Here is a 24,814-nt window from a genome sequence, read left to right as displayed (position 1 = left end):
TGCAGAGATATGCAGGGATCGAGCAGTCTGGACCGTCCGCCGGCTCCACCAGGCTTGCGCAACCCGTTGGATCCATTCTGTAGATCGACAATTCGATCTGCTCCCTATATTTAATTGTTTCTCCGGATACTAGTATCATGAGCTCTACTTTCTTCCATTTGGCCCATATCCTTACACGAGCTGCTTCCATTTTCGCCCTTCCACTATTAACCAACTGACCACAGTCAATTGCGAATTGCATCGTAGAATTCAAAGGCTACACAGTCCAATCTAATTGCTTCTCTTCGAAGATCAGCCACCTCAAGTAGTAGACGCAACAAGATTTCGCAAGGGCTTGAACTGATGAACTCAAGGATATCTCAAATGGCCCCTCGGTCTGAGGGCGCCTGATCTTGAATCTACCTATACAAACGCTTCTCGGCTTCTATATCCATTCCGTAGCCCGAAACCCTGCATATCTACTGCTCGTCTCACTAACTTGTTGACTCACAACCTTGAAAATACTACTTGTACCTGAATGCCCACTCAGATCACCTTCAGACGCGCCTGTCTCGTATCCAAGCGCTTACCGGCTTCTGAGCTCTTTCCGTATCCCGAATCCCGAACCCCGCGTCTGCTATTTATACGAGTGCTACGTAGTCTCTCAGTGAGATTGGCGATCATTTAAGCTTCAACAAGCCTCCACCATTTCGATAACACAACCAGAGAACCATCAACGAGGAAATCTCAAAGAGAGAACCTCGGACTCTCCACAATGCCCGACGACATCGAGTCCAGCTTCCAAGCCGCCATCGACGCAGGCCAGATCAACGGCGCCGTCATCTGTGCAACCGACACCGATGGCAACTTTACCTACAATCAAGTCTTTGGCGAGCGAACTCTGTTCTCCGGTGAAAAGCGCCCGCAGCAACTAGACGATGTCATCTACCTCGCCTCCGCCACCAAGATAGTCACCGCCATCGCCGCCCTACAATGCGTTGATGACGGCCTGCTCAGCCTTACGGGTGATCTCTCCGCTATTGCCCCAGAACTGGCAAGCAAACAGGTCCTTAATGGATTTTCTGAAGACGGCGAGACACCGCTCTTGGAACCTATCAATGATCCCGTCACGTTGGAAATGCTCCTCACACACAGCGACGGATTGAATTACCATTTCCTAAACCCGCTCATCGCACGGTGGCGTGAGAAATTCGTTGAACCAAACCTGCAGGAAGGCGAGAAGCGGAACGTCGAGGAAACTTTCTGCTACCCGCTTAGCTACCAGCCCGGTAAAGGTTGGATGTATGGACCTGGTCTGGACTGGGCGGGGAGAATAGTTGAGCGCATGACGGGTCTCAGTCTTGGAGAGAGAATGCAGAAGCGGATCTTCGATCCATTAGATATCCATGACGCGCAATTTTATCCCGTATCACGGGACGATTTGCGTGATCGCCTTGTTGATTTGAATCCGGATGACCCTGATGCCCTGGGGCGTGCGGTCGTTGGTGCCGGGGAAATGAACGCGCGTGGACGTGGAGATTTTGGCGGTCATGGGCTTTTCATGTCTGCTGCGAGTTTTGTGAAAATTCTTCACGCTATCCTGGTTAATGATGGGACATTACTTGAGCCTGGGACTGTTGATGAGATGTTTCAGCATAGACTTGGTCCTGAAGCAACGGAGAGTCACCAGGCGGCGTTGGCTTCTCCGTTCGGACAATTCTTCCGTGTTGGTGTGGATCTTGAGACACAGTGCGGATTCGGTCTTGGTGGTTTACTTACGCTGGAAGATGTGGATGGCTGGTATGGCGAGCGAACTTTGTCCTGGGGTGGGGGGGATGACGCTTGCTTGGTTTATTGATCGGAAGAATGGGCTGTGTGGTGTTGGTGCTCCTATGGCTAAGGTACCATTGGACATGGAGGTTGGAGCTACGCTGAAGCAGGTTTTCCGTCGTGATGTGTACCGGAAACATGCAGCGTGGCAGAAGAGCCAGTAGGTGAGTGATGAGGTGTTGGCCATATCGACATGAGGTACTAGTCAAGATTCCATTCTGAGGATTCACTATCTCTGGGCAAAAATTCAAAAATTATACAAACACAAAGGGTCCTCCAGATATAGTATTATTTACACCTTCTCTCCAACCACTACCACGGCAATAATAGCGCGATTTGAAAGGGGAAGCAGTCATCAACGCCTGTAAAAGCAGCAAAGCACATTCGTCTTCGCGAGAAACCAGAGTGCCCCGAAAAATCGAAATATAGAAAGACCCGATGTACCCCAGAGAATAACCTTGAAATACCACGCAGTGCGCAGCGTTGAAGTCGTCTACTATTATTAGCTACCTTTCTTCTGCTCGGTGGTTTCCAACTAATCTTTCAATTCAACGTACCGATAAGCAAAGCTGTTTCAACCCTTCATTGTTAATGCACAGTGCCAAAAGACCGTTGCTGAATGTCCACAACAATACCAGATTCGTCCGGAACGACTTGTAAGAGTCATCTAGGTTGACCTCGGCTTTTTCTTCTGGCTCTTGCCACGGTGCCAACGCCCGCTTGACCGTTTGCTCAAATTGAACGTCAATATCAGCTTGTGGCTTGTCAATCTCTTCGACGAATGCTGTCTGTGCATCGGATTTCGTCTGCGCTGATGGCAGTTCATCGGCCTTATCAGACCCCTTCGTGCCCCAGGATACGTCATGCCAATTGCAAAATGCATAAACCATCAGAATATTGATCGAAGATGGCATACCGAGAAAATATGCCCAAGACGAAGTGAGCATGTGCCATGGATCGAGGTAGAGAATGGAAGCTATCAGGTAGATCCCATAGGTGGATACCAGTGCGACCAAGACGAGGCCGCCGGTGGAGTTAATGAACGATGTCAGGAATACGCCGACGCCGTTGGAGAAGTTGAACTTCAGATTATCGCCTGTGAGTGCTTGCGCAACCAAGTAGAAGGATAGGACAAGAATATAGGCCTGGACTATAGAAAAATAGATCAGAGAAAGAGTGTAGTACATTTTTGTCCTTTGAGATGTCAGCCTTAGCTCAAAAGTAATTTATCTATCTGTATCTCCAAAATGTACTAGTAAGGCTTACCCCTTCGGTCTGTTTCCTAGTGCTAGGATAAACTGGAGCATGAGAAATGCCAGATACCCTATCTTGAAAATGTTATTCAAGATGGGGGTGATATCTGCTCCGAATGGCCAACTTTTGTTGTGGTTGACTGCACTTGGTGTCCCGACGATGTCCATGATGACAGAGCTAGTGAGCCAGTATGATGCTATTCGAGAATAAGTACACTGTGGTTGATCAACGGTGACCTGGGCGAAATAAACATCAAAGAAAGCCTGAGAGCATACCTAAAGAGAACCACGTCATCACAAGCTGACAGATATTGTAGATCAGCTGAACATGGAAGGTTAACAAGCGAATGTAACTGTGCCCACTTCTATATATACGGTTAAAATGCATAGTCGCATAGAGACTCGCTGCGAAAGAACCATTTAACCAGCGTCGCCGCTGGCTGAGGAACTCCGCCGGACCCTCGGGGACGTCCGTTTCCCCCTTTGAAGCCTTAACGTAAGTGAGTTTCCATTGACATCCTGCTTTAGCGACCAGTTCAAAGCATAAAATCCGATCTTCTGCTAGAAACATGTTCTTTTTGAAGATATTCATCCCCTCGATTCCTTTCTTACCAAGTCTTTCGGAGAGCGTATGATCACCGTGAAAGTACTGTTCCAGCGGTCGGCCGACGATAGCCCTATATCGATATGCTGAGAAGGCCCCTGGTAGAACGCTCACGTAGCCAAAACTGCTTTCCAGTGGTTTGTCGAGAATATTGGAAATTTTGTATTCGAAATTTTGGGCTGCCACCAGCGGATTGAGGACGTTTCTCCAGCCACGACCGAGAAGGGCGTGGATCTCGCCGCATGCGCCGCCGAGATGTCTGTCATTATAGAATGCTTCCCATAGTTCTAGAAGAGACTTGTGTCCAGGTTTTGTGCCGGCGTCAATCAAGATACAAATCTCAGGGTTTAGTATTCGCCCAAATGCGTTAAAGAGCCAGCGGTGTGAGTTGATTTTCTTGCTGTTCTTCTGTTTGAGGCAGAACATCATTTGGACTGGTGGTAGATTTGTCGGATCGTCCCCCAAAGGTCGGATTAGTTGCTGTGTCGGGGTGACTGATAATTGGGTTGTGTACTCAAACTAATGTATAGACCGGGGTCGATAATTAGGCTGCGGGTGACAGGAACTCATCACAAAGAAGGGAAATAACTTACAATATGGGCAACTGTTTCTCTTCCGTCGACATCATGCTTCATCACGCCGTCCTGGTAGATACCGACCGTAGCCAGTAGGTCAAGAGTATTCTTGTCACATGGCTTGATGCCGTCGAATACGAGACAGACAACGATCTTCTGCCATGCCGGGCCTCCCTTGTCCCAAAATTCCGTTTTCTTGAGATTGACTATATAACGCACGTTTTGCATGACGCTATGCAGGGTTCTGGCCGTCAGAACTTTATCCTCATTGTAGTAGGTAATTGCGATGAGCATTTCAGTATGTCGGTTGTACATGGACGGCCGTAAATTGTATCCATGCTGCAATGTGAATTCATCGGGATCGCAGGTCGCTGCCGTGTCTACTATAGTTAGCCCTTGCTTTCATGGTAGATGTCGGATTCATACATCGCATATGTGTGAACTCCTCAGACGAACCCCCTTCCAGGTCTCGGTATTTAGGCTGCACGGCATTCCGAATCGCACTAGGGACTGGGTGATCGACACTCAACACCGTTCCCTTAACCAACTTGATTCGACGTGTAGGGTACCGCCTGATTATCCCCGATGTGGCCCTCTGTCGTGCTGCCCAGCGTTTGGAGGTCGTCGAGTCTGTCTCAATGTTGAGATGTTCGGACGGGGCGAGGGACTCTCCATCTTGCGCTTCCGAATAGCATGAGCTTGCTGAAAGTGTTTCACTGGTACGATAGGGTGATGGATATCGTGGCAATGGGACACTGAGAGACTGTTCGGGGTTGCCATACGGGTCTGGAGGCGGATGGGAAGGCGGGCTTAGATGAGAGTTCGGGGGTTGGAGGAGAGGCTGGCTAAACTGAGTCTGCTCATCAATTTCGGGACTTCTCTGTCAAAGTATTTAGCTTGTGGGAATATTGATTCTTGGTCTTGTTTTTGATCCTACTTCACGAGGTTCGAGGAGTTCCCCGGGGACGACATGGCTGCGTGAGCTCTGGGGTGGAGGTGGCGGGTTCGAGTAGTGATCCATAGTACGATCTAAGCCTCGCTGAAAAAAAAAATCAAAGAAAAGGGAGATCAGTGAATTAGAAGATGATTTGAAATATTTTCGAGGCGAGGATGATGTTGGGTAGATCCATCCACTCATTCTTGGCATGACTTCGGACAGTCGCGCATGCCAGGTCATTTGACTTAGATATGGGACCATGTGTATTTACGGAGAATTCCGAAACGACTTGAGTTAATGTGGATCTGGTTTGAGCAAATAGAAAGAAGTGATCGATGGGCCTCCGTCAATCTATGCCCGCCGACAAATGACGGACACACAGTATTTTAAACCGGTGGCCTCACATTTAAAAGTGGCCTGGATCTGTTTGACTTGATCTACGACGGAAAGAAATTACCAAGTTAGAACCGGTTTATTCCTAAGAATAGGTGAGACCAAGGTGGTACAACATCCCGTGGTAGAAATTGTACAGCTATCTTCCTCGGGGGTGTAGGTAGCAAGGATACCTATGGCAGGCCGTCAAACAAATTCTACAACTCTCTGACCGTCAGTACTGAAAGATAAGTTGAGCGGGTATTCTGTCAATTTTTATTTGGAAAAAGGCATGAGGTTCATTCTATGCATTCCAGGTCCAGAACATCTCCAGCGCGGCGCCTAACTATGGTGGCCCACGTTGAGCTGGATCGCAATGATTTCACATTGAATTATCGAGATACAGTCACAGGCAAAGTAGTAATCGATGCTTTGTCTTCGGTTAGAATATCAAACATTTCTGTGACTCTTTCTGGTATTGCGATATCAAGATTAAAATCAAGGAAAGAGAGTGAAACCCATAGGGTATCGGCTCCCCAAGCGTCACATTTGATTATACTCACACTGAATCGTCAAAGATACTCCAATCCACTCTCTGGATCCTTTCTCCCAATACTGAATCCGGATTCAATACATGCAAAGGACGAAATATCAGAGCAGAAAGGCATAGTTTAGGATTCTCCATCCCGGTAAGCCCTCGTTCTAGCCTGGCTAGTTCTTGAATACTGAGTTGCTTTTTTATCAATTTCCTCAAGTCTCTGATTGCTCCCAATCAAGCCAGAAAAATGTGACTAGTTCACTTCCACGACTCATGAGCAAGCATTGGAAAAAGCGAAAGAACAAGATACATTCGTCACGACGACTTCCTCTATCAACTGGCAGAATTGGATCGCCGGCAGAGATAGGATACATACTCGAGGTAAATATCTTGGGTCCTGGAATCCCAAAATTCTACCGTAGAATAGTTGAGTACTACAAAATAAAGTTGAAATGGTTATGAAGTTTTCGCACTAACCAGTGTCAAGTTAGACGCACGAGATCCTATTCCATTCCGTATCGGGACCAATTTCCCCCCAGAGACCATCAAACGAAAAGCAATGCATAGTGGTTGCTCCGAAACTAACTGGATCACCCATACCACTGAAATGGGAAGTTGAAACCGACCTCTTGAATGGTCCTTGGCTTCCTTGGACCAAACGCTGCCACTTAGTATCGAAATAAAAAGCCTCATGGCGAGAAATGCAGAATTTACCTCAATAGCTTTCAAACCCAACTTATCGAGACAACACAGATACATACTCGAGGCTTTAGTGAGATATATAAGCACTCTTGGATCATTTAAAGCATGGCCAATATGGAGCAGAAAGTATGTGCTGACGAGAGCGCTTTCGGCGCGGTCACGGTACTCTCAAGCGGAATGTGGGCTTCCCACGCCCTTCCTTCTGCGCTCACTTCGAGCTTCGAGATATGCAATATAAAAAGAAGTTATCAGCTTGATACAAATTGGCCTTCGGATTGGGCTATCCAAGGTATACTTTAACGACCCCGGTAGTTACCTCCCCAGTAATCTACCAATTCTAACATCAACACAAATATTAGCTACAAACAATCATTAAGGAGTTCCATTTTCCAGTGTATCTCAAAGAAGTCACAGCTTCGAAGAAAGGATAGCTGACAATTAAATTGCTAAGATGTTGTCTATTGTCTTGTTCTGGAGACCAAAATTCCTGCAGAGTGCATCACATGTTAGAAGGTGCCCAGGTCGGGCTCTCTGTGAGGGTCACAGAGTTCAAGTGGTGATGTCCCGGGAGAAAAGAACAATGCTTTTGCCTATAAATTGAGCTAGATCGATGACGTGAGTCCTGCTGGTTTAGACATCTCCTCTAGTTACCTTTTCTGTCATGTTCATTTTATCAGGCCAATCTCGGGCCATTCAGCGCGTGCTATTTGTTTTCCCCGCACCCCTCTTCGCCAGCAACCGACTAACCTTGTCGGATCGGCATGCTTTAATTGTCAGCCATGCATTATTTAGCACATACCCTCGTTCAGGAATATTTTGTCTATAAATTAGCAACGCGTCTGCTTGAAACTCGTTGGTCTCTCATACATCGCAACCATTTATTCCCTTCTATTAAGCCCGATCTTACGAATTAAACGAACATCATGCTCGCTATTTGGGCAATATTGATATTTTTAATTGGGTATTATATTGGTCCAGGATTCTGGGCACCCTTGACTAAAATACCAGGCCCTTGGTACACACGGTTCACGAGTCTATGGATCAAATATCAAGAGTTTACGGCAAATCGCCGAGAATCGGTCCATCGTCTCCATCAGCAGTACGGTCCTGTTGTGCGGCTAGGGCCTAACGAAGTCTCCTTCACAGGCATTGATGCTATAAAGGAGATCTACGCTTCTGGGGGTAGTGGCTATGACAAAACAGAGTTTTATACCTTGTTCAAACAATTCAAAATCAAGACGATGTTCTCCACATTGCCGAAAGATGAGGTGATTTAAATCCTAGCACAGATGAAAAATCCCGATACTGACTTCATATAGCACAGCAAGAGAAAACGTCTTTTTGCCGAGCGCTACGCCATGACTAACGTCATGAAAGCGAAACCCTTGGCAGCCATCCATGAACGCGCGATGACTTTTGTAGCGCAGTGTGCTGAAGCAGGCAAAACTAGTGTGGACGTCTATGTGAATATTTCCATTGTTCTCCGTTGTGACGTTGTGGCTAACTCTAGTAGGTATTGCTTCACTGTTACGCAGTGGATTGCGTTACTCATTTTATGTTCAGTCCTGGTGGACTCAAATCTTTGAACCTAAAGAAAGATTTTGAGATCATGCAGGAGTTGACCTACCACCAAAGTCTCCAAAGTAGGTTGCACCGTGATTGATCCTTGAAATATAATATCATCCTAACTCTCATACAGAAAGCTTATTGGCCTATTATCTTCCCGGGCTGGAGCCATATTTCCCTAAAATCCTTCATCCACGCAGCGCTCCCAAGGCGAACCAGTATGTTCTAGACATGACTGATCAAGTTGAATTGGATGGTCACAGTTTGCTGGAAAAGCTCAAGCGAAAAGAGTCTAATCTCGAGCCCATGCAAGCTGCAGCAGAGTGCAAAGACCACATGGCAGCAGGTATTGACACGACTGGAGATGGGCTATGCTTCTTGATGTGGGAACTTTCTCAGCCACAGAACATGGAATTTCAACGACGACTGCAGCAGGAATTGAAGGATGCACCCGTGGAAGCACCCTTAGACAGCCTAGTCTACCTCGACGCGGTGATCAAAGAGGCGTTACGTTGTTCCCCGCCGATTCCAATGTCTTTGCCACGATATGTGCCCCCGGGTGGACGTGTCATTGACGGCTACTATATTCCGGTCCATGCTATCGTTAGCTGTCAGCCTTATACTGTCCATCGCAGCGATGACAAGGTATTTCCAGAGCCAGATCGATTTTATCCGGATCGATGGCTTGAGATGAAGGGGGCAGTTGAAAGGAATAGGAATTTCTTTGCTTTTGCGGTTGGAGGGAGAGGGTGTACGGGGAAGAAGTAAGTTGAGATGATACCATCCTCCGCTTCCTTGCAATTTTCTAATCTAGAGCAGCCTGGCATTAGTGGAAATGAAGACTCTACTGAAGGAGGTTTACTCTCGATTTGAGACCACTGTTGCTCCAGATATGACCGGATCTATGAAACTGGATGATCAAATTATCTCTGCGAGACCCAAGGGACAGACATGCAAGCTCGTATTCTCGCCCATCTAGTTCACGCCCTGTAGGAGCAATGATATACCAAGTTTACCACATTATTAATCTCATCACACATATTATATCGCATCAATATATATCAAATCCACTTGTCAGCACTTTGTAGGTCAATGAAGCCGATATTAACGAATCAGCTCGCTTAATGTGTATCACTCCGGCAATATGCTTGGTATACACAGGCTATGTTTCTTCCCATTCTAGCAGTCATTGGCGAGAAACCTCGGTCTCCTTAGAAGTATCAGTGGAAGCAATCACTATGAGGGGGCGTTTACAGTGGGCGGAGGCGGGCGGACAATCCCAATGCAATCGCAGAGCGGGGACCCCCCTCATCTCCTCCAGATACCCGATTTGTCTTCACCACTGGAGCTAGTGCATCGATTGGGGACGATTTAGAATCACCAACTTCCGTTCGATCTTGCCGGTTCATTTTTCATCATAAATCCCCGGAATTCCCTTTATCAATCAAAGGGAGCAACCCTCAATTCTGATTTCTCACCTCACCATGGCAAGCCCTGATGCTCCCGTCTCAGCATGTCGCTTTTCCACGCGCATTTCAATTCGATGGCTTCCAGAATCGGCCCATGAGACTACAGACACAATCGTCATGTCTGTGGGTGAATGGTATCTTGATCTGCGAATGGAAAAGTCAACAGGCAAGATAGACTGGGCGATTGCCGGTCAACGGCTCATCGAAAGCCAAGAACCCCGTTCGTCGCTCCCAGTTCCCAGATCTCATAAATTTGCTTAGAGATGCAAAGCTAATACAGCCCTAGTCCAAGTCTCTTTCACTCATGAGCTTGATTCTCAGAATTCTTTTGAAAGTGCCGACTGTGGCACCTTTGTCACCCTTCCAAATGGCGACGACCTTGAAACTGGGTCGATGCCTCGGCCTGATCGACCAGGTGCTCCTGTGACCGAGTACGAAGAAATATGGAGAGAACTTCCATTCCGTGAAGGGCCTGAAGGCGCCAAGAGGGGCATGTCATGGGTTCTTGAGTCGGATGATGGGGAATTGAGTGAAGGAGAGACTACCCTTACTAAGACATTTTTGGGTCGGATTTGGGGAACATATCTGGCCCTGGAGCAAACCCAGGTCCATAAGCGAACGAAGAACTCGGATGGAAACTGGGTTGTGAGTAAAAGTGGTGCTGATGTCAGTGTGAGACGAGAAGAATGGAGCTCAGGATGGAAGGATCGGTATGTGGTGGGGGTCAATGGGACGAAGCTGCCTTCCATGGCTCGAACTGGTGGATTTGATGGAGAAGGAAAGGGTTCCTGGAGGATTCCGGGGGTAAGGTGAAGATCGAAGGCCGGCAGTATATAGTTCGTTCATTTGAGGAAATCTCGCCTGCGCTGACAAGCCGACTCTGACCTCGGGGTCACATACTATTCCAGGCACAATGGCCATCTATGATAAAGCTTATGAACAAAGAGGGTATACATCCAATAGAGACAAATTTTCTTTAAGCAAAGAAATTAAAAGCATAAAATACCAGTAAGAAACAAATGACCAAATCAATTCCACGCGGCTGTCTCTCTCCCGGCAGTAAATCTCCAACTAACACCAGAAATAGAAGGCGGTCTACCCAACATACACGACAAATTCTCAACTTGGAGTCACAACTTCTTTCTTCTTTCTTCTCCAAGCACCACCCCCATCATGCTGCGTTTCTTTGCTACACACGGCAGTAGGACTATGTCCCCTGTCCTCGGCTCGTGAGTCTAACTCACAACCGAGACCACTCGCAAATGAGAAATTCGGAGGAATCTTCAACATCCAACCCACGCTCAGTCTTCCCCGGAAGAATGAGCGCCGGTACTGCCCGCGAGGGCCTGGTGTGATTTACACCTGCACTCGGCATCAGAAACATCGGGGCACTGGTCTTTGATTGGTGGTTTCCCCATGGGAGAGTCGGTGCGGAGATTGTGTGTGAAAACACTTTAGTGCAATACGCAGCATACCTATCTCCTCTTCTTTTTTGTTCTTGTGCTTCAGCCCTGGGATAAAGGGGGGAGAGGATGGTATCATTCGATTCCGATCATTCTGGTGGGGGTGGTGCTTCACTTTTTTTTCTCCTCAGGTCAGTTTTCGCTTTGTTCTCTCCTGCCGTTTTCTTTGACGTGTGCGCTGTGCGCTGCGTCGGGTGGGGCTGAATTGGATGGATTTTTTTTTGGCGACTTGCTAATTGTGGGTTGCGGGCCGTGTTCCTGCTAGGTCTCTCTGGGATTCAAGTCGGACATGGTGGTGTTGGGGTTTTGTTTTGGATGTTTTTGTTAATTAAAAAACCGAAGTGGACTGCCGCGCGCAGAGTTCCTTTGTTATATGTATGGACTTAAGACTCTTTTTCCTCAAGAAAGTATCAACAATCCACCAGCTATTTCAAGTACGACATTTTTACTTTTAATTATCCAGGAGGAAAATATAGTGTAGCTTGTAAGCCTAGTAAGATTAGACCGCTCGAATTGTATTTCGAAATAATCATTGGAAAAATATGCCGTCCCTTCTATTCCCGGGACACATCGCAGAAAAAGAGAATTCATTGCCACCGTCAGAGGTTTTCCATTATCATAGGGGCGTCGTGTGGTATTTTCTGGACTGACTAGGTCATGTCCTTTACTCCTCGTCACCGATCTGTAGATCTGAATTAGTTTGGTTCGTGTACATTGACGAGTGCGGGGCTGTACCTTAGGGGCCAGGTAGAAGCGCAGGTGACCGCTACCGAGGCTGTACTCAACGAGCAGAGGCACTTCCTGGGAAAGGTGGAGCGTTACGGAGGAGGAGAGGTTGGACGCCTTGCAGAAGTTGACGAGGTACTTAAGGGAGAAGGTCAGGGCGACGGGTTCGGAGAGGTTGATAGTGACATTCTGATCGGGCTTGTCGACGTTGGTGTGCTGGCGAATGGTGACGGAGCCGTTACCGATGTCACCCTGGCAGGAGAACTTGACACCCTCCTTGCTAGCCTCAATAACAACTAGGGAGAAAAAAAACATGAGTACTTTGTTCACAGCGATTGCCGCTCGATCTTCATTATGAGTCGACCACTTACCGGACTCGGACAGAGCGTTCAGATCTCTGCAGATGCGCTGGAACTCAGCGGCGGGCATCTCCACGGTAGCAGCGTAGTCAGTCTCAGGAATGGCCAGGTGCTCCTGGTCAATGTCCATAAGCTTGATATCATACTCGCTCAGACGGTCGGTCTCAGCGCTCTCGAACATCAGGTTAACGGCATCGGGGGAGTCCTCCGCCTTAAGGGTGAGAATATCTTCATTTTGGGCGGCACGCAGAACCTTGGTCAGGGAGCTAAGGTTGATGCCGAGAGCGATGTTGCGGTCGCAGCGGTATGGGGAGAAGCCCTCTGCGCGGAGAAGCATGGAGACCAGGGCAACGTGGGAGTTGTCCATGGCCTGGAGGGCGATACCAGAGTCATTGCAGTCGAAGTTGCAGTCCTGGACCAGGTCCTTGATGGCGTCGACGACCTAATGGTAAGAGTGTTAGCTATGGATCCAAGCATGAACGGGAATATCTCATTGTATCACTTACGCGCTTCAGCAGACTGGCTTGCTCGAGGCGGGCTTCCAACACTGTTTTCAATGTGTTAGTTGGGCTTCGCACACAATCGGTATTTCTGGACGCACTGGTGAAGAGGGGTAATTGTGAGGGGTATTAGATGAGCAATGGAGAGATTCCGGGGGAGAGAAGCGGCAAATGGCGTCGACTTGACGGTGATGAACGGTGGAAGATGATCGTGGAAGAGTAATGACAGAAGAAAGGACAGCGGTCTGAAATAAGACTTATCTTCGCGTTCGAGGGTTAGTGGGGACGCGTGCGCGCCGCGACCGCGCCAAACTACTATATGCCTCCTTTGGGTTAGTGTGAGGGCCTCAGGCACCAAGATGACTTCTGTCTTACACGAGGTTACACATTATTGTTTCCTATAGCTAACTATAGGACTCGATACGAAGAAAACGATGATCAAATATTGGAAGAAAGCTTGATCGGCAGAGAATTTGCAATATACACAGTAGCTAAATTCGAATATCCAGCACCTGAATATGAGAACAGCGAAGACAATTTGAGCCTGGAGCTCTGTAAATGTACAAAAGAAAAGAGAAAAAAAAACAGGCCAGAGGTAGGTCCTGAGCAGGGAGCGCAAAGAAGCAAGCAAAGAAAAAGCAAAATGATAGAATCCCTGAAAACACCGTATTCGCCGGGTTCCTTCTATGTTGGTCATTAAGGGTATCGTTACAATTCCAACCAGTGGCGATTCAAAAGCCATGCATTGGGTCGGAAGGGAAGGGAGGAAGGGCGAGAAACCGCCTAAATACTAGTCACTCGTTTGGAAGAATTGTTGCCGGGGCGTTGCTTGATGACCATCTCCAATTCCTTGAGCATATTCGTGTTGGCGTCCACTTTCTCTCGAGCAGTTGCTTGCCTGATACGATCTTCTCGGACGCGCGCCAGGCGCTCATCCCGAGTCAGCGATGCTCTCTTATTCCTCGAAGTGGGAAGCACGACAGCCTCAAAGATTTCTTCATCATCAAAGCTGTGAGTGAGGTCCGGGCGGAAGTCACCATTCAAGGCTTTAAGCGCGTCAGTAGGGCTGCCCTCAACCGCTGTAACACCACCAAGACTAGGCGTGGGCGATACTGGCAGGGTCGTGCTCGAAGGTCGCGAACGGTCGGTAGCACTGAGACGATCTTGACTGTGGATGATGGCAAGTCTACTCGTCTCCCACTCCTGGAGCAGCCCGCGGAGGTCACTTCCAACTGCTTCGTATTGTGCAAGAAGCGTGGTTTCGAAGTCGTGAGGATCAGAGTGGTCCATGGTGGCATTGGTCTCCTCGCAGATAATGTGCATCTTTGCATGCAAGGATCGGACACCTTGTGATAAGGAGTTGAGTCGCCGAAATTGCGCGCGCATTTGCTCCTTGCTTGGAGAGATCGAGGGCAGAGGAGATGGGGGAATTGTATCCCCTGCTAAAGATTAGCTGGAGCACTGGGAAGGAGTGGAGAAGTAAAAACTCACTGTCCTCTTCGTTGAGGATATTAGACATTTTGGTCATGCTCAACCCGGTAACTGCAGCAAGTTCACGCATTTCCTCCACAGCGGAGCTCCATCTAGTGATGTCCGAACCACCTCCATCGGCACTCAGTGCGAGTAGACAACATAAGACACTCTTTCTCATGGTATATAATTTGCCAAAAAGATCTCGTAAAGAGCGCAGCGAATACTGGTCATCCATATTTCGATGGGATAGACTGGCTTCGATCGCTTCGAGATCATCCAGTGCAATGTCGTAGATATCATAATATTTAGCCAAATTAGCGTCGTCAGTAAGTGGTCGCAAAGCATTCTGTGACTGGACATAACGTTCAAGCATCGACCAGAAGCATTCTGACACGGCTCGGCGAAGTCGCAGGCAGCGCCGAGTCTGGACCTGATCTTCAAGCCGACTAATTGGCGGCAGGGGAGTGCTTCTGAAAAGATTGTCAATAAGCATTCCAGCAATTATGAAAGTAATGATCATCCTACATCCTGTATCCTCTCGAAACGAGCTCCACTTCCTGAATGAAGACCACCGAAGCCGATGCAGCCGAGTCGAAGCCTTGTGCGTTTCCAACAAAGGTCCCCGCAGCATCCACCGCTTGATGCCTCAGAAACTTGAGCCACTGTCTCTTGGCAAAGGCATAGAAGAAGACACCCAGCACGGGAACTAGAATCAATAGAACGCCAACTCTTCTGAGGTTGATTCCGACTCCCGTCTTCGAGCGTCCCCAGTGTAGCAGCCATACAATTGAGAAAGAGGTCGCGGCTGTAACAACAGCACCATGAAGTCCGAATGTTGTCGATAGAGAAGGAAGGTCTGCGGGTTGCGATGCGGAGGCAACATCGGCGGCCGATGTATAGGAGGGGGCGCTGTGTTCGTTCAAAAGCTGAGAAGCGACAATAACGTATCCGAACTGTTCCAAGAATCTCTCATTGTCACCTCGGCCGAGGCGAGCATTGAGTGCGGACTAACAAGTAGCTCCGTTAGTATATCGTCGAGAGGAAGGTTTAGGCGATAGCAATGGGGGGGATCGTACCGAGCAAGCGCCGTAAAGCTTCTCAACAACCACTCCCTGACGCGTATTCTTCAGGTCCAATGGCTTCGGCAGCTTATTCCGAACTCGATCTTGAAAACGTGACGCTCCTCGCGGGGCAAAGTCTGTAGACTGTGCAGCTTGTTCGTCCTCACTGTGTGTTTCCCTCCACGGGCCAGCTCTCCTCCTGGTCTCCCTCTCCTGAAAGCAAGTCAGCCTCTGTCTGCCGTTGTGGTGGTATTTCTGCGTGGGGGAAAAGACCCGAACCTTGGAGGTAGTCGGCCAAAGGCGAATTTTCATATATGAGGGACTCCATGGCCAGCACTCATTCCGGGGCGAAGGGAGGAATGGAACGGAGGGGGCGGGCGCGTTGATGAGGAGATGATCGGAGGGGTGGTGGCGTAGGAACCAGTTCGGTTCGAGGTCGGGGTAAGGCGCGCGCCTACTGGCACATTGTCAGACGGGCAACACTCTCCAGTCACAAAGAAAGGCGAGCTGAGGTCATAGACAAGTGAAACAGTCAAGTAAAGTAGATACGAGTAGCAGGACACGTTGAATGTCTGGGGAAAGGAGAGGTCACGAGAGTTTAATTTAGGGCAGGACCCACTCACCTCCTTTTCGCGATGTCATGGTTGGCTTTGTTGCATTTCGACGTGGATATTCTTGGATTGTGATTGGTACGGATTGCTTGAAAGATGGCTCTTGGACCACATTCTAATATTATGATCAACTGGACTACTGGTGGGCTTGCAGCGAACTTTCCTTGCAGTATGGGAGATTAGGCCAGACCAGGTACCTGCGTCGGAGTCCGCGGCCAACCCTTAGTGTATGTACATACTCGTACACTGCCCAGTGGATCTCATATATACATAGCCAAGCCTAGCCCATGAATGTTGAATTTTACTCTTCCTAGATGAGGAAGTACATATACTCTGTGCATAGTGTAGACTCATTTACAGCCCTTTATAGGAAGAATATACCTCGTAAATGGTATGTAATAGTTAGTGCCCATAATATGCAGTGTAGGATTGTGCATATTGTGCAGAGCATGGATAAATGACTAAGCGCACGTGAGGCTGTGGCTATACTGTCCACCACGTGATCTGTGCCCCGCGATGATGAGGTAATCACAGTTGCCCTGGACAACGATGATTGTCAACAGATCCAATCAAAATGGGTAGCCACGGCGAGGCACGCAGACACGCGGGGCTGCGCGTTAGTGGCGATTGTCGTGTCGTGTCACTCAAACTTGAAATCGTCTTCAAATTCGCTGGTTATCCTCTGTTTCTTCGATTTCGAAATTCCAAAGACACCCACTCAGCTCACCGCTTCTCCCCGAGATCAACATCCTGCAAGGGTTGCCCACCCATATCTACGAGTACCTACTAGGGGACCTCCTCCACAGTTCCTCCTCCTGATCTTATCTATGCATTCATAGATACCCCCCACACTCTCAGCTTGCAGCCCCGGTGAATATCTCTACACCATGTCCGGGCTCCTCGGGGAAGCTTTCACCCCTTGCCCATCGAGGTCGAGATCTTCGTGTGGTGGCAGTGAGACATTTGACAGTTTCATGGACCGTGACTTGGCCTTCGAAGCTACAGCACAGCTCGAATATACCACCGAAATTAGAGCACCAATCTTGACCGGGCCTCGTCCTCGACGGGCCCATCGTACCGGCCCGACTTTCCAAATACATGACGATGTGATGAATAGGCCAGCCGGCCCAGCAGAGAAACGCAGAAGACCGAATACTTTGGCAAAGTCGACCTCGGGACGCAAGCCGTCGTTGCTTGCTCAGCCCGCCCAACGTTTTCGCCCGAAGGTCAACTTCGCTCCGAGTCCGCCCTCCCGTCCAAATAAGAAAGAGATCGAAGCTCAACCTAAGACGCAACAGTATGAAACAGAGACCAACCATGAGGCCGTCGCTCACCCCAACGATATCCATCATACCGACAACAAACATCACCCTGACCACAAAGATGCATTGAAAAGGGACGTACGACGAAATACTGTGTACATCCCCCCGGATGACACTACTGTGGCTAGCGTTTTCATGGGACTATTCAGTCCGCTTAAAAAGCAGCAGACCACAACGCTATCCAAGATGACGGAAGACACCCAGATCAACACGCTAGAGGCCCAGATCGCAAAGCGCCAAGCTCGAAAATCAATGGTGACTTCTGCACGTAGAGCTCCTCTACAACCGAGCGCGAAGATTGCACAGGAAGCTGTCATACGAGTCGATATTGCTGGCAAGAATGGTGGAAAGGAAAACATTCCACCTGGTGCACTTGCTGAAATTGAGAAAAAGCACACTCTCCAATCGCCTTCTTCGCTAAAACCCAAGCGGGCTAGCATTGTCTCTACCTCGAAGTCCACTCGACATAATATCGACCAGCGAGCAAGAACTGCCAAAGCTATCCAGCCTTCTACAAAAGTACCGAAGCAAAATGCACCACCCCACGGCGTTCTTGGGGAGAGGCAGACCAATACACTGATATCCCGGCCACCCTCTGCTCGAGAGAAACATAGCCTTACTAGGTCGAAGGAAACAATGAAGAGCCCACTGGCTCTTAATGTCCACGCCTCTACCACCTCGAACCGAGTCGATCACTCCAAATCACTCCGATCTTCTCGAATGGGAAATATTTCCTCCAAGCTCAAGAACCTCAACCACGAGTATCCAATGTTGGTCGAGAACACCGCGAAGCCTGCTCTGTACGAGGACAATTGGCTTCATCACCAGGAGACTGTGATCACGCAACTTGTCAACTCCTTGCTAGAATGTACTAATGGTGATTCAGCTCCGTGCGGACCAAATACCCTTCGACTGGAGATGCTTGAGATCTACCATACCGAATTTTTCGCCCAGCTTCACAAGCGGCTCCAGGCATCATTGTCGTGTGGACATTTAAGCATTCCGAAGGAGCTTGTCACCCGATACGGTCGACTTAAACAGGATGTCGGTCTTCGTCGAAAGTTCCTCGACATATGGGCCCAATCATACGACCTTCGCGCTTTAGTGGCTGCTGCGGAGACAGTTGTCGGTCGAAAAATTTCCAATAATCCTACATTTCTTGAACGTGACCTCGATGGGTCCGATGAAAACGCTTTAAAGGGTCGCAAAGTCATTATTCGCAAATTGGAAGGGTTTCTTGATTCGTTTCTACTTCACAATGATGACATGGACCACATGGTGTCTGACTCTAGGGATATCCCAATGGAGACTCAGGCGAGAGCTTATCGGCGAACCGTGCTTCGCAGCATCATCCTTGTCGTCATTCTAGACCACGCAAAACAGAGTCGTGGTACAAGTCTTCCTCGGCGGCTGTTTGTACAGAATTCTCCTTTCAAATCTTCTGTTGAGGTGCTCCAGGCCCTAGCCCGTGTGTTACTACCTTCTTGTGGCGATATGTCCAAGCCTTTGGGTCATCTTGGCTGTCACTTGACATACAAGCAACATAACTTGCAAGAGTACAACTATCAGATCAACAATATTGCTGTGGATCTCAGGGATGGCATTCGGTTGACACGAATTGTTGAAGTACTTTTCTTCACTTCGGAACATGTAAGAACTGATGTTGAGGACCAAACCGAGGTCACGCTGCACACAGGAGAAGCTTTGTCACTACTTGGCGATGAGGCTGACTTGCCCCTGTCGAAGCATCTCAAATACCCGTGCGCCAGCAAAGCCGCAAAGATTTACAATGTGCAGATGGCACTTTCTGCTTTGAGCTCTATCGAAGGTTCTGACTCATTTTTGGACGACATTCGGGCTGAAGATATCGTGGATGGTTATCGAGAGAAAACCATCGCTCTTTTGTGGGCGCTTGTTAGCAAGTGGGGCTTGGCCGGCCTAGTCGACTGGGAAGATGCCAGCAAGGAAATTGCAAGACTCAAACGAAAAGCTGGTTCTCTATTTGGATACGATAGATGTCTCAACGAAATTTGGTATCTTGGCGACGAACTCGATGGTGATGAACATGCTCGGATGCTTCAACAGTGGGCCTCAATTCTGGCTGCGTTGAAAGGGCTGTCCATTACCAATATGACCACAGGTTTTTCCAACGGAAAGGTTTACGAAAGCATCGTCGATGAGTACGAGCCATACATTACTGGAAGTACCTGTCGCAGCACCATGACTGCCACCCCGCGTTCTCTGTCATTAGAGTCGCGTCTGAAACTGCTAGGCTGTAGCTCTCAATTTGGTAAGTCAGCTCATGAAGGCTGATCCATTTTTTTTTGGGCGCGCACTAATAAAGATCAGCACAACTTGTTTCTCCCAAGAGATCCTCTTCCCATATTCTCGACCGTAACTTTACTCTTGGTGCACTTGCATTTCTCTGTTCTCGATTACTCTCCGCCTCAAAACATTCACGGGCTGCCACCATCCTACAACGCGCCTGGCGAGCTCACCTGGGCCGGCGAGATACCCAGCGTCGCGCTATAGCACAGGATCTTGCTGCCCACTGCGCGGCCGTCGTTAAATCGAAGAGTGAGATTATCTGGGCAACGGAGGTTATCACTCGTTGGTGGCGAGGCGTCAAGGCTCGTCAACAACGCAAAAATACTACAGGTCATCAACGACAACGCAAACTTGTTTCTCTGAGTTGTAAAACAGCTAAACGCCGCCTCTGAGCGCCCCTCTACTCTACCTTTTCTTTGTTTTACTATGGTATCACCCTTGGTGTCACCGATATTGATGATTATGAAAGCGTTGGTGTTGAATTCATTCTTTGACTGCTTGACTACTAGGTACCGATTACCGCATTTTTGTTTCCTTTACCTGGCACCAAAACGGGTCTCTGACCTTTGGTGCTGTTTACAAATACCCTCTTTTGTTTCGTTTCTGTTTTCCTCGTCATTCTCTAGTCAATTCGTTCGATGTGTTTCTTGTTAGGACAGCAATACACAGAAAGTTTCCCTCGTGTTACGAAGATTTGTCACGATAGGATATCTGATTCTCATATCTGTAAGATTCCGATTCTCAAAGCTTACAACTAGTCTACTATCAATGGATGACATAGATTATGATCTTGGTTTCTATATGGTTTTGATTTGGCATATAGCGAGTATAAAAAAAGACTGCATCTCTGCAGCTGTGGCAGAGACGAATGTAGTGTACAGCAGTCTTGAAAAAAAAGACATGGCTCAACAAAGTATGTGCAATTGATCAAGTTGATCAGTGATCGCCGTCTGAATTCAAAAGCCATGGAGTACCCCCCCCCCCCCCATCCCATTCCAATCTTATGTACGCGTGTGTTCGTTCAAGCTGAGTTCCTTACCAGCGCTATGACAAAAGATGTTAGTCAGGTTTCGATCACTCAAGACAACATTATACATACACCACCAGGGCCGCCGCCAGGACCGCCAGGACCTCCCTGATGTCCACCGGGGCCACCAGGACCGCCGGGACCGCCGTGATGGCCACCAGGACCTCCTTGGGGACCTCCGAAACCCCCAGGGCCACCCTGAGGGCCTCCAAATCCAGGGCCACCAGGGCCGCCGTGAGGACCGCCGTGATGGCCACCGGGGCCGCCTTGGGGACTTCCAATTCCTGGGCCACCAGGGCCGCCGTGGGGACCACCCAAACCCCCCAGGGCCACCCTGAGGGCCTCCAAATCCAGGGCCACCAGGGCCGCCGTGAGGACCGCCGTGATGGCCACCGGGGCCGCCTTGGGGACTTCCAATTCCTGGGCCACCAGGGCCGCCGTGGGGACCACCAAATCCTGGGCCTCCAGGGCCTCCGAGACCATGCTGGTTAGGTCCGCCTGGAGGTCCGCCCTGGGGAGGCCCGTGAGGCTGATCGTGGTGATCGTGGTGATGATGGTGTGAGAAGAGACCCATATTGAATGTGTGATTGTACTTGAAAATATAATTCAAAATAGAAGCTGCTACCCCAGCCCTTAAATATTACTTGTGTAATATGAATCCTTGGAACTGGGATATCTACTACGTGGCTGATCGTAGTGGCTTTGCCAGTGACGCTCTCGAATGGGCCCCCACGGTGGCGTGTTCGATTAGACAATGGTTAAACCGGAACGCCAAGGTTCATCGCGATGCCAAGAGTCGTGCTAAGCTCGCTGGGCACGGTGGAATACTCGGTTGCCTGAAGAGATCAAACTATTGCTGGAGATGTGGGACGAGGAACTCATTGAGTCGGCGTAGGGCTACTATGGCTTCTTTACAATTGTCGGTCCGCAATTAAGGTTTGGCACCACGTTATATGTTAATTTTTACCGCGATAACCTTAGATTTTGCTCTATCTGGACGCACATTACCTCGCAATAGACTGAACATTCTTCGAGAACATCTCATAGAGCCCCGAAAAAGTACACGCAAGCAAATTCATTGCGGCAAATCCGGCACAGCCCTACCCGCGACTTCAACACTACGCCGGCCCCACTTCGAGTATAGAATAGCGCCGAATGACGCGTCCAAGGGGCAACACTTACGCATAGTTGAATAGTCTCGATTTTAGGTTAGGCTATGGAGTCTCGGGGGCTTTGGGTGCACATCGGTCGAAAATCTATGTATGGGGACGAAAGTCGGTGGCATTTCGTAGGCATTTAAATTCCTCTAGACATCCTTCAATCTACACATTTCAGTACGTTTACTAGATATCACTGCCTATCCTCAGTATATCATGTTCCAAATTATCAAGAACTGGTTCCAATCAGCCGAAGGGCCCAGTGCCGAGAGCAAATGGGACGCCAATACCGTCACTATTCAGCAACCCAACAGCCCATCGGCCCCCGAGATGAGCAATACTATCACGAAGCAGCCAGTATGTACACTGACCCATAACCGAATGGTTGCTTCCGCGGGAATTTTGTGGTAGCTGATCATTATTATAGGGAGCATCCCAGTCTATGGATGTCCACATGCGGGGTGGAGGTGCGGGTGAGGGTATCTGCTGTGGAATGTGAGTATCTCAACACTTATGCAAAGGAAAACCAGGAATAGATGTTAATCTTTCCTCCCCGATTAGCTGTGCTGGTCTCTGCTGCTTTGAATGTTGTGAGTGCTGCTGTGGGGATTGTTGCGGAGATGATGGACCACCTGGCCCCCCCTGGTGGCGGTCCTCCAGGTTGGTGAGGCAAATAATGGCCATGGCCTGTCCCTTCATACGCAATTCTGCTGGTTTGGAATTTGCCACAATTGTTGTCTTGGCCTTCTTTTTATATTTCTCTTCTATGTATTATAATGCTCTTGCCTCGCCGGATTTATAGTCTGACCATGGCGTTCCCTGCAACACGTGAGAGAGGCCTATCCCAAGTGATTCCAACGTAATGAAAACCTCCTGGCACCATTCGTACTTATCATGAAATCCATTGCCATGAAAGAACTGGGCAGCCATAGCTACCGGGAAAAGCAGGTTTTCTCCGCCGAGTATATGCATGTTTGGTTGTATCAAGTACGCCACGCCGCGGCAGATCTGATCAGCGTAGAATTCGGACTCTTCCATGTATAGAGCAGACTCCTTGGAGTTAGTGTTGCTAGAGGAAGTTGATTGGAAAGATAGGGGTATTCCGTGCTGGGCGAAGGATCCCCCAAGGAGCTCGAGTCCAAAAAGGAGGGAATATGTGATAAGTTGAGCTGCCCAATAGAGGGAATGTGCTTCAGCAATCTCCACGGCTGGAAATTGATATCGATAAGGATAAATCCTTCTGCTTCTTTTGGAACGAGAAATGTCGGTTTCGTCTGGAATGCTTGTATAAAGTGGATCTCCGAATAATGATCGTAATCGTTCGTACCATGAATCAAGCCGGTGCTTTAGTCTCCAGCACAACTTCTTCAGTCTTCGAGTCTCTCGCTCAGATCGTGCACCCCCCCACAAGCTCTACAATAACTGTACAATGCATTAAAATATCGATGATTTCGTCGATGAGGTCGTTGTCCTTTCCGAGAGGTGTTAGCATTTGCCACATCGGACAAGAAGCAAGAGCAGATTCGGATTTTCCAATTGCATGAAAGATCTAGCAGATCAAGTTAGCTAGAAATCAATAAGAGAGGCAATTTACCCACATTTGCCAGTTTCAGGTGGCGTAATAGCATCTTGGACATCTGGTCTCCTTCCAATTTCTGATGATGTCGAGCGAGAACGGCATTGGCACCCTCCATGTGTGCCATCCATCCAGAGAACCCGGATGAGCAGTTAATAAGCTGAGTACAGTTAGATATTTCAAGTTATGAGTTAAGATGCAGGAAGGATTCACTTCGTATAATTGGAATATAAGGTTGGCACAGAGAACCTCCTGAACAGGAAGGTCCGAGCGCGGTATTAAACGGACGAAGATCTGTATCGCTTGATTGTAGATTCTGATTCCGTGATTGATCATGCGATTATCATTGAACTTCTTTCCCACGAAGACCGATGCAAGGGCCGCAATCGCTCTGTCTAGTAGTTGGCTCCACGGTCGATCCATCAATGAGGGAAATGACTCGATCAAATTGGACGATTTCTGACATCGGAACGAGATCTGGCCCGAGGTGGTAGACGGTACATAGGAATCGATGAATACCGAAAATAGCTGAGACCGAATCTGAGCATTTACATTGACGACGGATATTATAGGAACATTATCCGGTGGCGGCTGCAACTTGTTCCCAGAGATGTTTGGCTTTTGCTGAATTTCCCGAGTCTGGGAATCATTGGGTTCCACAAATGTATGGATGAATTTGGCCGTTCGGTCATAGCCCTGGCAATGATGTCCACCCCGCAGACATCGAGCGCACTCGGGCCGTTGAAGATCACACTATGAACCGTTGGCTCGCTGCGATAACCTTGTTGTTCACTTTACTCACCTTGACCTTTCTTTTCCGGCATGTGTTGCATCCCTGGGATCGCCATGGAGCGCCGGGCATTCTGAGTGCGTTTATGGCTATGATTGAATTGCACGAACATGGAAAGGAGGATAACTGCCAGGGTCGTCCTGAGCCTGCCGATCTATCGGTGAGTTTCGGTCTGAAATATTCGCAGCCGGTACACTGTAAACGCTGTCGAATACGGAACTACATAGAACATGCGATTAACTTTAGCAAACCCATGGTTAGTTAAGAGATCTGATAACTACAACCGCAAAATGTATAGTATAATAGTACTAGTATTTTGATAGAGTAACCCAACGCTGCTTCGCCAACTAGGTATCTCAGGGGGGGAGATTGTTTGCTCGATATCGCGCTCGCCGTGCACGTTTTACTGGTATCGAACTTGCTGAGGTTGCAGCAATGATGAGAGCGTCTGGGAGAAGTGCGACGATGACGAGGCTTGCATCATGGAAACGCTAGAGCCTGAAGACATGGTGTAAGAAGCTTGGGGTTTGGGGGGGGGGATCCGAGTTGTTTTTGTTTCTTTTGTAGGCCATTGACGGTTATGCATTCTTAATATA

The 24,814-nt window shown here is 48.6% G+C and overlaps 9 protein-coding genes across 9 annotated transcripts; 6 read left to right on the top strand and 3 right to left on the bottom strand.

Moving 5' to 3' along the window:
- Nucleotides 1-754: 754 nt before the first annotated feature.
- On the top strand, nt 755-1,837 carry N7481_000908 (serine hydrolase domain-containing protein; the record flags this gene model as incomplete). The annotated part of the gene is made up of 1 exon (XM_057260127.1): nt 755-1,837. The coding sequence occupies one exon, from the start codon at nt 755-757 to the stop codon at nt 1,835-1,837; it is 1,083 nt and encodes a 360-aa protein (XP_057127959.1).
- A 327-nt stretch (nt 1,838-2,164) lies between these two features.
- Nucleotides 2,165-5,262, bottom strand: N7481_000907 (Chitin synthase C; the record flags this gene model as incomplete). The annotated part of the gene is made up of 7 exons (XM_057260126.1): nt 2,165-2,302; nt 2,367-3,003; nt 3,076-3,259; nt 3,339-4,185; nt 4,260-4,624; nt 4,668-5,121; nt 5,179-5,262. The coding sequence occupies 7 exons, from the start codon at nt 5,260-5,262 to the stop codon at nt 2,165-2,167; spliced, it is 2,709 nt and encodes a 902-aa protein (XP_057127958.1).
- Nucleotides 5,263-7,713: 2,451 nt separating this feature from the next.
- On the top strand, nt 7,714-9,335 carry N7481_000906 (cytochrome P450; the record flags this gene model as incomplete). Its single annotated transcript, XM_057260125.1, has 5 exons — nt 7,714-8,058; nt 8,110-8,253; nt 8,304-8,433; nt 8,490-9,120; nt 9,176-9,335. The coding sequence occupies 5 exons, from the start codon at nt 7,714-7,716 to the stop codon at nt 9,333-9,335; spliced, it is 1,410 nt and encodes a 469-aa protein (XP_057127957.1).
- A 505-nt stretch (nt 9,336-9,840) lies between these two features.
- Nucleotides 9,841-10,638, top strand: N7481_000905 (uncharacterized protein; the record flags this gene model as incomplete). The annotated part of the gene is made up of 2 exons (XM_057260124.1): nt 9,841-10,045; nt 10,112-10,638. The coding sequence occupies 2 exons, from the start codon at nt 9,841-9,843 to the stop codon at nt 10,636-10,638; spliced, it is 732 nt and encodes a 243-aa protein (XP_057127956.1).
- A 1,314-nt stretch (nt 10,639-11,952) lies between these two features.
- On the bottom strand, nt 11,953-15,719 carry N7481_000904 (uncharacterized protein; the record flags this gene model as incomplete). Its single annotated transcript, XM_057260123.1, has 9 exons — nt 11,953-11,970; nt 12,024-12,310; nt 12,386-12,815; nt 12,880-12,920; nt 13,665-14,312; nt 14,365-14,816; nt 14,872-15,353; nt 15,423-15,620; nt 15,687-15,719. 9 exons carry the CDS (start codon nt 15,717-15,719, stop codon nt 11,953-11,955), a joined length of 2,589 nt encoding a protein of 862 aa, XP_057127955.1.
- Nucleotides 15,720-16,905: 1,186 nt separating this feature from the next.
- sha1 (putative calmodulin-binding protein Sha1) lies at nt 16,906-20,060 on the top strand (the record flags this gene model as incomplete). Its single annotated transcript, XM_057260122.1, has 2 exons — nt 16,906-19,630; nt 19,690-20,060. The coding sequence occupies 2 exons, from the start codon at nt 16,906-16,908 to the stop codon at nt 20,058-20,060; spliced, it is 3,096 nt and encodes a 1,031-aa protein (XP_057127954.1).
- Nucleotides 20,061-20,633: 573 nt separating this feature from the next.
- Nucleotides 20,634-21,033, top strand: N7481_000902 (uncharacterized protein; the record flags this gene model as incomplete). The annotated part of the gene is made up of 2 exons (XM_057260121.1): nt 20,634-20,726; nt 20,776-21,033. The coding sequence occupies 2 exons, from the start codon at nt 20,634-20,636 to the stop codon at nt 21,031-21,033; spliced, it is 351 nt and encodes a 116-aa protein (XP_057127953.1).
- Nucleotides 21,034-22,068: 1,035 nt separating this feature from the next.
- Nucleotides 22,069-22,351, top strand: N7481_000901 (uncharacterized protein; the record flags this gene model as incomplete). Its single annotated transcript, XM_057260120.1, has 2 exons — nt 22,069-22,209; nt 22,280-22,351. The coding sequence occupies 2 exons, from the start codon at nt 22,069-22,071 to the stop codon at nt 22,349-22,351; spliced, it is 213 nt and encodes a 70-aa protein (XP_057127952.1).
- A 272-nt stretch (nt 22,352-22,623) lies between these two features.
- N7481_000900 (Zn(II)2Cys6 transcription factor domain-containing protein) lies at nt 22,624-24,290 on the bottom strand (the record flags this gene model as incomplete). Its single annotated transcript, XM_057260119.1, has 4 exons — nt 22,624-23,265; nt 23,451-23,588; nt 23,642-24,181; nt 24,231-24,290. 4 exons carry the CDS (start codon nt 24,288-24,290, stop codon nt 22,624-22,626), a joined length of 1,380 nt encoding a protein of 459 aa, XP_057127951.1.
- Nucleotides 24,291-24,814: the final 524 nt, after the last annotated feature.

Source organism: Penicillium waksmanii, assembly GCF_028829765.1.
Source record: "Penicillium waksmanii strain IBT 27052 chromosome Unknown utg000001l:1.0-4852451.0:1.0-4856178.0, whole genome shotgun sequence".
Classification (NCBI taxonomy): Eukaryota; Fungi; Ascomycota; class Eurotiomycetes; order Eurotiales; family Aspergillaceae; genus Penicillium; species Penicillium waksmanii.
Note: the sequence above shows the minus strand (reverse complement) of the source record. Positions and strands in the feature narration are given on the sequence as shown.